The following is a 12,126-nucleotide window of genomic DNA, read 5'->3' as shown; positions in this document are numbered from 1 at the left end:
CAGAATTAAACAATTCCAATTTGCTTTCATTTCAGTCTGTATATATGTGTTGCGAATTTGCTATTACCCACGCTAAAATTAGCCAGACTAGAAGTACTCATCCATGCAATCCCAGTGTTTCACAGTGCTGCATCAAGCTAACCTCAAATGAACCACTTAACTTTGCCTGCTTACTAATACAGCAGCACAGAGCAGAGGAGTGTGCCTTCCCATAACAATATTCCTCTCCTCAAGTTTCTCTGCCTAGGTGTCTGCCTGGGTAATTCAGCAGTGAGTCTACCAATGTCCATCATGTTGGATGTCCAGCCATTCACATTTACAACTCACTCTTCTATTTTTCTCCTCCTCATACTGTTAAACATGAAAGTGTCAGGCACATGCCCAACTCTGCATACTCTAATATTGGTTGCTCTGGAAGACTGCCTTCCCTCTACTTAACAATTTTACAGTACCAATATGCTGCTTTTGGCAACTCGATTTCATTTTAATCATAAGTTAACTCCTCTAACAAGTGAGATAGTAGATAATTTGGTGGGAATTAAAAGCATTTCGCACCTAATCTGAACATTCTCTTCATGATCAGTGTAGCCTGAATATCTACAACATTGGATATTTAAAACATTGTGAAGGTGCTAGTGCTAAGTGACAGAAAAAGTTGCTAAAAAAGTACTACAGTAGAACAAAGTGATCTCATTTCTCCAACAGTCCTCTATCTCCATAACGTACAAAAGTTTTGATCAATAAAACTATATTCTCTGAGAAGATTCCTTCCACCCACATCAGTATTGCCTTCAATAGACACTAAAGCAGTCTAAGGGGAGACTGTCACCTTCTGGTTTGTTCTCCTAAGACACAGTGAGCATCCTTGTGGTGCAGCTTGGGTAACATTAATAAAGCAGCGCAGTAAATAGCATTTCATTCCGTGCATCATGGATGTTCTTAAGCAAATACCACCTTGCACGTGTCAGGCACAGCATTACCTCCTGAATCACAGTTAATAAGAGAGCTGAAACCTCCAGCTTCCATTAAGAGCTACTGATATCTATACTGTGTGCTTCAGGACATCAACAGAATCATTCCAGATCAGCTGCACCCAACAGTCTTGAACAGACTCTTCTGACATGCAACACTACCATAGGATTATTTGTGTCTGATGAAATGTAAAGCAAGCCAGATGAAGCTGACTGACAGATAAACTATTCTGCTGACTGCATTAAAATTATCCACAGCTACCATACATTACTTCAAGAGCTCATGAAGAAGGCTGTATTCAGATAAAGCTTTGATTCAAATACTTGTTTTAAGAAAATGATTGAAATTCATGTCACTTTTACCCATTTTTCCTACTTGAATCTAATAGGATTGAAAGAAAGAAAGGCCCAATAGGACGTCAAATTTTACACACAGTTGACACAGGAGGAAACACTCAACTAACACCAAGTTGCTGTATTAATACAACTTACCTTTCACTATTAGTTCTGCATAATTTGAAACTCCAGATCCTCCATCTGAGCGAATGACACACTGGTATTTGCTGATGCTGCGCTGCGAAGTGTCAGCAACGCTGACGGTAGCAGAGAAACGCCTGTGGTTGACGACTCGAGTAACCATTAATGCTGTGTCCCTCCCATTCCACTGCTGTGGAGACAGATGAAAACAACTCACATCACAAAGGCACACAAATTATTCACTCTTCGTTACTCTTAAAACTGCTCAGACCTTCACTAGGTTAGATTTTGTACGAGTACAATTCATTCAGGAAAAGACAGCTGGTAACGTCCCTGAAAAATTTACAGGCTTTCTGGGTTTTATGAAGTAGTGGGCTTAAATGTTCTTGTATATTTAAGTTTTTTGTATCTACTTAAATTCTGACATATTTTTGTGCGTTTGATGTGTTATGTATACTGAAAAGCCTGGAGAGTGACAGCTAAGACTATTTGTACTGGGTATATCCAGAAGCTTATCCAGGACATGAAAATACTACAAATGAATGCATTTTGTACTCCTGTGAAAATACTATAAGTGAACAGATTTTATAAACCTGTCATTTTCAGGCATAAAACTTTGTTTCCAGAACAATTTAAATACATTGCTTGGATGAACAGCAATGTTTATATGTCCAGCAATCCTCAATAAATCTTTCTCCACCAATGCCATGCAGCATTTTCCCAACTGGAAAAGTGACAGATGATGAATTAACTGGAAATCAGCATAAACACCTGAACTTGCTCAGTTGGTCTATTTTATTAGAAACCTCAATGGAAAACACAGAGTCATTGTGCCAGTTTCCAGTAATCAATTTTGGGAAGTATTTCCAAGGCTGTTTTCATTAAATCCTCCAGTTTAAAAGAATGGAAACCAGGATCCCCCTACCAATGATGATTTCCTCCCAAATCCCTTCTTCTCTTTGGAAAAAAGGTTCACAGTGCTTCAGATCAGAAGTTTTTTCACACACATATAATCTTTCCGTGGAAAGATTTCACAGAAATAATTCAAAAAAAGATATAGAATAAGCCAAAATATGTTTCTGTTAATGCTAAAAGTACAACATAGGCCAATAATTTTCAGGCTAAAAGGTATATTTTAAGATAACAGCTTTAATAATGTACAGTTAGAATGACTGTTATTTTTACAGAACGCCAACCACATTTCTCACCAACACAATCTTTTTCCCAGTATTAATTTTTGTTTACACCATTATTAAACTGATTCTTGCCTGAGTATTTAGACTAGTGCAAGGTGGAATGATACGTGGAATGATACAAAGATGGTAACAGATATTCAGAAGGTTATTTATGAGGAAAAACTCACTAATATGGATGCCTTCGCTGGGAAATGCTGAAGCAACCTCCACCAGGGAGCAATCTCCAAGAGATACTGCCTCAGTGGTGGTCAGCCCTTAAATGAGGTCTAGAGGAGGTGGAGTCAAGCTCCACCCCTTCTGGGACCACAGCTAAATTAGTCTCACCTGTGCTCCCACAGCTGACCTAACATTTGCCTCAGCTGATTAATCAGAGGTTCAGGCTGTGATTACCAATTTCAAACAATTTTCAACTCAACTATCTTCAAAGTCTCCAGAAGAACTCTAGTATAGAATATGGCAATGCTGGAACTCCACAGAGCCAAGTACTCCAAAGGGCACAAGTAATAACTTTGTCCTTCACTGGCAAACAGCACTCCACCCTTCCAGTTTGCTAAAAGCTCCATTTCTAACTCCAGAACTGAAAATCACTTAAGTTTGTCACTACGTGAATAGCACAACACAGTTTTTGAAGTCCAACCAGTAGAATGAAAATAGACACAAAGAGAAGGAACTCTTTGGTCATTTAGTGAGCAACCAGAGGAACATTCTGCTATCAATATAGAGCCAATGCAGAGCAAAAGCCAACGGAAACTGGGAGGAAAAAACAAAATGAGTACAAACTGGCTTTGTCCTTTTATAACATACCTTAAGGAATGTTTTCATCTCAACATACTTCCCTCAGCCTTTGTCAACAATATTTTTGGAGGGCAAAAGGAAAGAAGACCAAAAATTAAGCAGAAGGGAGGGATTATTGCACCTGTTCTGCCTTTTCTTTTTTATGAAGGAGTGCTTACAGGTCTGAAGATGTATGTTTAGAACTAACATTTTGCTGGCCACTTTTTCCATCTTCTGAAGCACAGTTCTGCATTTTATCATCTTGAATTCTGATCTGGAAACAACTCAAGGCAGTTCTCAAAGGATTTTGATGATAAACATTTGCCCCACCACCCTGCTGTCCTCTGTCTATTTATTTTACTTGAAAAAATTGCATCACTTTACCTGAAGCCAGAGTTTGTCATGCTGGGACCACTTCCCCCCGGCAATGCACTGGAATGTCGCATTCTGTCCCACATTAACCTCCACATTCTGAAGCCGTAAGAAATGAGGTGCTTTTCCTAACAAGAAATGCAAAGAATAGGAAGGGTAGAGCAAGGCAGCGATTGTGTTACACCAACACAGATATCAGAACAAAGCAAGTCATCCTACTCCTGACAAAGAGATTTAGCAAAATAAAGCTGTCCCTCAGTACTGAGCTACTTGGTGCAGAGCAAGGGGATCTTACAGATCTTTCATGGTCACCAAAACAATTTGTTACTCCCTTCTATTAAGAGTAACTGAGAACATTTTTTCTCTTTAGGAAACTGTGGCTCTACCAAGGGCAAAATGAAATGAAATTGAGGTTGTCAAGTGTGGCTGGCCAAAACAAATTTGTATAAAGAATTTTCTCCTTTCAATTGTATTGACTATCAAATACATCCTGTAACTGTGGAGTAACAATGCCGCTGATATAAAATCACTGATATTAAATGAAACATTGATATTACTGATAAGTGTTGGATTGCTGCACTGGTTAATAACGCCAATATCTGCTTTTTGATGACAATAAATTCAGTATTCGTTCAACACTAAACCACCAACATCCAAATGCTGATATCACCAACATATTTTGTGACAGCAGAAAAAGATCATCTGATTAGCTTTGTGCTTGCTGGGCTTCAGAAGGAAGTTTGTGCACCAACCAAATACTCTCAGAGTAGGACACACAACAGCCTTCTAATACAGTAAGGGTCAGCATTTTTCAACTTCATCTTTACCTTTTGGATATAAGTAGCCAAGGAATTACATATTTTCAGAGCACAAACTAACCTACATTTTTCTATTGGAATTAAATAGGTTCAGAAGATGTAGGCATGTGTGTGCAGGAAGCCTGGCAAATAGATGGTTGTCTACTACAGGCACATGAACAGAAAACCCTTGCCCGCATGCTACGTCAGAGGTTTTTATCTAATTCCTGTGCCACATTCTCCATATGCCCAGTTTGCTGACAACTCAAGCAAAGTGCAGGGATTCTGTACTATCGTGCTTTCTAGGGGTCAGAGCAGCGTGTCAAAGCCAACTGGTAAACCACCTCTGGGTGACAGGCAGCAAAGCAAGTACTATGTGCTGCTTGCAGGCTATTTAGGAGTGACTTCTGCCTATGTTCAGGTATGAGTGAGCTCCAAATCAGGCACATATAGCCACACCAGCCTCAAAACTAAAACATAACACCAATAATTTCAAGTGCCATTCAGGCTCAATCAGAAGCTTCCTCATTCCTGTGCTTTGAGTTTTAACAATTGTAAAATGAACCCGAGGGGCAAAGTTAGTCTGTACAGTGTCACTACTGAACAGCAAAGACAACACTGGGAATCAGACAGAAGTATTTGCAAAGACTGCAGAGAACTCATAGCTTGTAGGGACCTGCACACACTGCAGGTTGCCAACTGATTTCAAATGCACTGGATATAGTCTGAGTAATTCCAGCTTTGGGTCACCAAGATTGCATTTAATTTTCCAGAGGAACCTGCATGTACTTGGAGATGGAGTTTTAAACATCAGTTTTAATAATTCACCAAGCAGGATTTGGGGTTGCTATATATTTTTTAATCCCATAACCTTCTTGTCTTTGCCTCACAGTTGGTTCTGTGGCCTCTTTCCCAGTAAAGGGATCAGTCACCACCAAACATGCTTTGGAATGCATACACATCATTTGGGGGATTTGTTTGGAGGCTGCCAGTTATCAGCAACATCTGGTCAACACAGATTGTAAGTATTTCTTAATGAAGTAAATACACCCAAAGGCCCGAGGAACAAGCACATGGTAAATACAAATATAATTCAGTTAAACTGCAATTAACCATACTGCAGTTATCAGAAATGTCCTGTTAAACTTGAGCAGAGCCATGTACCTCACATTGCGAATGGTTGCTATTCTTTGAAATAAAATGGGTGAACCTCACCCACAGAATTTTGTTTGGAAGAGCTGCTGCTCATTTACTGAAACTAAGAACCAGTGAAAGGGGCTGTTAAAGCTCCAACCTGATGGGGGTGGTGGGCTACCTTCCCAAAGGACATCAGGCCACCTGGAAATACTACAGCATCAAAGTTATAAACAAACCTAAATATAATAAGCCAAAGTATCACCCATAAATTCAATTTAATCTGCTACATAACAATTAATAATTCAAGCACTAAAAGACATTAATTTATTATGGATTACTTTTTAAAAATACTATATTTTAAAGAGATATGTCTAAACTCATCAATGAACATGAAAGCTGTTAAAAATCTGTATGCTCCATACACAGTGTAGGGATACAAAAGTCCTTGAGCCTCTCAGTAGATGCACAGAGAAACCAAAGAAGTGCGCACACAAATGTAGAGGCTTAATGTCTCTCTATGCTGGAAAAATGTAAGCTGGGCATAGTACAGCTAAGGTAGGAGAAACAGAACAAATATTTCTGAACAGTGTAATGAACCTGCATTAGTTTTCGTTGCTGTGTAAGTCTAAATGAGATTTATTTATTAAATAACTCATGCAGAATCAAAAACCTTTCTTTTGAGAGATACCTTTAGGATATGTCTTTTCTTATTTTACTACTTTATATATCGAACCAATTTGTCTTATTTCCTTAAGTTAACCACGCAGGACATTATCAGAAACATTTAGATCTTTTCCTACAGCAGAACAATTCCGAAACAACAAAACAGAGTTTTATGTTCTTGTGACTCTTCTACAATGAGAAACTTCCACAAACATCCTGGCACAAGTGACCGAATCAGAGCACCTTTGCCTTTTGCACAAATTGTCAAGTTATTTAATTGCACAAGGCTGGCTGTCTTTAGTTGTTTTGGGGGATACCAAAACAGAAGAGATTTTACAGTTGGCACTATTGGATAAGTCACAACTTAAGACTGCCAAGCCCAGTATTATAGACTGCAAAGCCTGGTATTTAACGCATTGAGACGGTTAGAAGAACAAAGAATACTCACTGCATGGATGGGCAAGAACTCTGACTTCATCCACAGCTATGTACCCTGGATGTCCTTTCAAAGAGACAGATTCAAATATCACCTGAAATACAAAGAAAAGGTTTTCTTAGAAAGAACTGCACTAGTCATTTGGCCAGTCACCACATTCCACTCCTATTCCAATGTCTGATACATTCAAAGCATTTTATCATTAATAACAAAGGGGTACCTATGCAATACAGCATGAAGACACATGTCAAAGACAGAAAATCAATTTGACACAGATAACAAAAAGAGCAATATTAATTAGGATTAGTGAGAACTATGTACTGCTTCCATTTGGAAGAGCAAAGAAACCAATTACACACGTGTGCAATTACATCTGATTTGAAGTGTTCTATAAGTACAATACAAATACTGTGTGCAAAGAGTTTGGGGCAGGGCAAGGGGACTCTGGGAGACTGGTAAAATTCAAACTAATTAACTATTGCCAAATAAGCAAAATAAAATTCAGGAAAAAAACAGTATTAAATGCTGTAAAGTTTACAAGGACAAAGCTAATTAATGTGTTCAGCTGGCACAGTTACTACTACTGCAGCAGCCACTGTTTTTGCAGGATAATTCGTGACTATCAAAATCATTACCGGAACACCATTAAGTTTGTTAACTACTAAAAGCCAGTCTTCAACACTGCTATTCCCACTTTAAATAAAATTTGGCATTCCTAGCCTGTCACTATTGAGCCTTTTCTTCATCTCCTCCATTGGAAGATGTAACTCAACAAAAGATTCTGCTTTTTGAATGCCGACCACCACAGCTCAAGCTACAAAAGTGGAGCAGCATGTACTTCATAATCAGGTTGCCATTAATCATTTTGCTTTGCATTTGGGCTTCCATAATTTAGTTTCTACTTATATTCCCATGATATCTTAAGATCTACTCCCTCAGTTCAAAGCATTCCAAGTGGGAGCACTCCTGAAATAAGCCCTTTAGAAAAATGCCATGATAAAAACAGGTAGAATAAAGAAATAAAGGGGAAAAAACAAAGTAAGAAAAGCTCAGGTGCTAGCAATATAAACAGAGTTCTGCAGCAGATGAAGGTGGGCAAAAAATAGGTTGTCCGAAGGATAAGAGGAGGTAGCAAATATCTGGAAGATGATCAAACCATCAATAAATGTTTCCTGTGTTCAAGAATACTTTCTAAGGACTGTATAAACAAGGAATAGAATGCATGTCCTCAGTATGGAAATGACAATTTATTTGATAAATGAAAATTCATTCATGATAAACACGGCACTTACTGCTAAGGTCACACAGCAATTACTGTGACTCCCTTCAGACTAGGATTAAACTGCGCCTTCATAGCCACCAAACTTTACTTTGCTTATCTTATAGCTGAGAAGTTACAAGCTTTGCTGAATTACTACCTCAATTTCCTGAAAGCCAAGAACTTGGAAAGAATAATTCCCCGCTTCTTTGAGGTAAAAACAAACACATAGCGGACTGACCTCTGTTAATTAGTGACACAGTTCAGTGTCTTTAATAGAGCACAAAATAACCTAAACCTTGAGTCGATAGCAGCTGTGTCAGCTTCTAAAAAGACCATGGATTTAATCTTCACATTGCTGCCAAAATCACTGACAAGAGCAGAGGGTCTCAATTCACACTGCTTTGTTTGGACAGCTATTTTATTACCTTTTTAACTCTACTCTCAGATCTCTTTATTTCTCAGTTCAGATTTCCACACTGTTCTCACCCTTTTATACAGTTTTGCACCACTTCAGCCCTGTCAGAGTGGGCAGAGCAGAAGCACCTGGGCTGAAGAACAAGTGTTTAATACTTAACATTTTTGGAAGTTCTCAGAAATTAATATAATTCGCAAATGCAAAGTTTGGCTCTTCAACATTCTTAAATGCTCCTGAGAACTGCAAATACCAAGATTCATTTCATGTTTCCTTACCCATAAACAAACCCACATTTCACTGCTGCTATCTACCAGCAATGTCTGTGTTAGTGATGTAGCGTGGCTCATCTGTCGTGGTACGACAGACTTCTTCAGGCATGGATCAATACAGTACACAGGATCAGTACATCAAAACACCCCTTCCTGGCAGACTGTAGTGCTGTGCTCAGTGCATTCTGGGACTAAGTTAATCCTCGTGGCATGCAGTAATTCAAGAGCACACGTCTTACCTTTCTCCTAGAGCTATTATAGATTTTTCTCACTACACTACAAACGCTCGCAGACTGGGAATCCAGGCACAACTAACTCATGGGCAGAGCTGATAAACCTCTACCACCATCACATTAATACCTCAGCAGAGTGCTTCTGGATGTAGGTGACTCATACAACCCTTGTGCAGAATTGCCAGACCCAAACCACGACCCTCTGGCAATAGGCCTAGCACTGGTTTGCTGCTACTCACACCTCCAAAGCTCTGGGCACTTGTCAATACCTTGCATCCTGGGCAGTTGGCTTCAGATTTCTCAATGCACACAGCAATTACTGATGGTGTAATTGCTGGGTATTAAGAAAATAAACATTTTTCTTGACGTAGATTTCATTATTTAGGAGAAATACTTTTTTCCCCCCTGTGTTACCTTGTACTTTTGAAATACAGAATATCCATTCAGGCCTCTTCTGCACAAACTGTTCTCCGGGCGTGCAGTTTTGATTTAAAGTTGACAAATAACACTCTCACAGCATAATCTGGATTGTGAGTGTCAATGAGACGTTCCCCAGGCATCGGTACACAGAAGCTTTTATCACCATGCCACCTCTGGACTCCTTCAGCCACAAGTGTTACGATGTAACCAACAGTAATTTTGATAAAATTCCATGATTGCATTTCCCCCCCACTTTTGAGAGCTTAAAGTTTTCTTTCTTTTTTTCTTTTTTTCCTTAAACATAGAGAGTCACTAGATTGCAGAAACCAATGGACAAAATTAGGGACCAAGGACAGAGCAGACTATCAGATCCCTGACAACATTTTAAGAGCCATACTTTAGCAGAGGGAAATTAGAACTTTATCCATCATAAAGGTGAGGCTCAGGAGAGGGAGAGAAAAAGAGAGAGAACATTTGCATTTTCTGGGCAGGAACCACTCCCAGGCAGTCACTGCTGCCTTTAGGCTCTTCGTTTTTGCACAGCGGTGCAAAATTCTTCTTTGATTTAAAGGATTTTCTTCCTCGGGAAAAGCAAACCTGACCTCTAAAAAAACTTGCAAAAGATGTAATGAGGTTCAGGAAGTCTGGTATTGGTATATCTAACAGTTGGATCTCGTAGTTTGAGATCAGACTGTCTTTTCCAGGTTTTTCAAGCACTGATTACCTGGGTGAAAGATCATTTCTGTTCTCTCTGTACAGCACCTACTACGAAGCAGATTCTGGTTGATGTTAATATGAAAGTAGTATCGATCACTTTAATATGATTTCAGAGCGAGTGACAAGTTGTGCACAGCCCTTAAAACACCACTTCCAGTGCATTTGCATCTCTTTATCCCATATTCCCCTTCACCCTGTACAGTGTGCTCTTATCTATTCTGCTGAAATCCTTGGCTCCTTTTTGGAGGCAGAACATTAAAGTGTTCTACTTCAGCTCAGATTTTACAGACCTACTACCCAGTTATTTAAAAAAAAAAAGAAAAAAGCTTTTCTTCCTACTGTTTTCTATCCGTAGAGCATTCAATGCCTTTTCATAGTTTCTTTTACTGTAATTCCCATCTCACTCATGCTCTTTTTTCTTACACTATAATATGTATTTCTCCTTTTCCTGCAAGGTGTAGGGTGCAATTACCTCCCAGGCACTGTTTTTTTTCCCTTGAATGTAAAACGATAAAAATCAGAAGATAAGAGTTCTCATGTCTTCACTGCTTAACAAGGAGTATATGAGTCCATTGTGTGCATGGGAAGTGCCAATCCAAGTCCGTTTACATGCATATTTCATGATACATAAGTGGGTTCTAACTTTCCAATAATTTACTTCACCTGCCCAGCTTTTCCTCTGTGACCTGAGAACATATGTAAAGAAAAAGGGTGAGAAGAATTAAGTCAAGATGTCTCTATCATCTCTTGCTATAAAACTGTCATATGAAAACTCTATCTGATGAAAAAAAAAAAAAATGCGGGGAAAAAAAGCTGTATTTAATTTTCAGAAGACTTATTGCTAACAACAGTTCATAGCTCACACCCAGCCAGACACTCAATGGAAACAGACAGAGAAATACTGTGAACTCATACCTGATAAAAATGCGGCCAGAAAGTACTGATGGCAAGCTCTGCCTTCACCCATCCTTCTGTTACAACCCCTGAGACATTCCATATGGGATTGCCCTGTGGTCCTCCGTTCACTTTCACGTAGACATTCAGAGAGCCAGGACTCGAACGATCTCTGCTGGACAAGTAATAATGGAAATCGATGCAATGTGTGTCATTTTCCTTCAACGTGGGCAAAAGTAAGTGAGCTTTCTGCCCGGATGCCCGTCCAGAGCTGTTCACCATCATGAAGGAGCCTGTACACAGACAAGGGAAAAAAGAATGAATACTAAACATCTGCTGAGCTCTTTCAGTTAAAGCAGATTCCCTAGAAAAGTCAATGATTCCTTTAGAAGCCAGCAAACAAAACAGTTCCTCCTAAGAACTCAAACTAGCTATTTTATGCTAGTTGTTAGGTAACAGAAAAGAAAGGAGATCTAAATTACAGGGTATAAATACAAATAGATTCATGGCCAGCTATAACCGCCTTAATTAGATAACTTAGAAATTATAAATACAACTTTGCTTTTATTGTTTTATAACACTGCAATAAAAGAGTCACCCTAAACAAAGTCATATTTACCTTCCAAGAAGCCACAGGGCTCTCCTACAGCGTACAGCCCCAAATACCTACTTTCCCAAAGGCACATTCAACACAAAAGAATGCTATAAAAGATCACATTCTCAGCTGGCATTTGCCTGCATGGTCTCTACCACCTTAGTGCCAATCTGTACCCGGGAACACTGTATCTTGGTGGTACAAGCTTTGGAAAGCAGCAAGGTGTTAAGAAAACCCAGTGTACAGAGCCTAGATGAATTAGGCTTGTTAGCACAAGAGCAACATCTCAACTAGCAATACAGCAACAAGGACAATTACACTTCTAGGAGGGAAGGACCGGCTGAATTTTAGGAGAGAAATCTATACTAAGGCAATTTATGAGTTTGTTAACCCTGAAGCTTGCATCATATTAAGCATGGCACTGGATGTTGAACTCATGTTTTGATTCATCAAGCAGTTATTTTACAGCACATTGTGTCTCAACTCATCTCTTTACAGA

General features: G+C 39.1%; 1 protein-coding gene across 4 annotated transcripts in view; it reads right to left on the bottom strand.

Moving 5' to 3' along the window:
• The window catches only part of LOC146753128 (receptor-type tyrosine-protein phosphatase T-like), a 232,338-nt gene that overhangs the window by 91,585 nt on the left and 128,627 nt on the right, over positions 1 to 12,126 (bottom strand). For all 4 annotated transcript variants that reach the window (XM_085530950.1, XM_085530951.1, XM_085530949.1 and 1 more), the window contains 4 exons: positions 11,054 to 11,325; positions 6,836 to 6,917; positions 3,803 to 3,918; positions 1,464 to 1,638 (listed from right to left, as the gene is read on the bottom strand). In XM_085530950.1, coding sequence (XP_085387076.1) covers positions 1,464 to 1,638; positions 3,803 to 3,918; positions 6,836 to 6,917; positions 11,054 to 11,325 — 645 coding nt within the window. The remainder of the gene's footprint in view (positions 1 to 1,463; positions 1,639 to 3,802; positions 3,919 to 6,835; positions 6,918 to 11,053; positions 11,326 to 12,126) is intronic.

The sequence above is a fragment of the Coturnix japonica genome, unplaced genomic scaffold (genome assembly GCF_054131305.1).
Source record: "Coturnix japonica strain WE unplaced genomic scaffold, WE-NBRP24 Scf039, whole genome shotgun sequence".
Lineage (NCBI taxonomy): Eukaryota > Metazoa > Chordata > Aves > Galliformes > Phasianidae > Coturnix > Coturnix japonica.
This window is presented reverse-complemented; position numbering and strand designations above follow the sequence as displayed.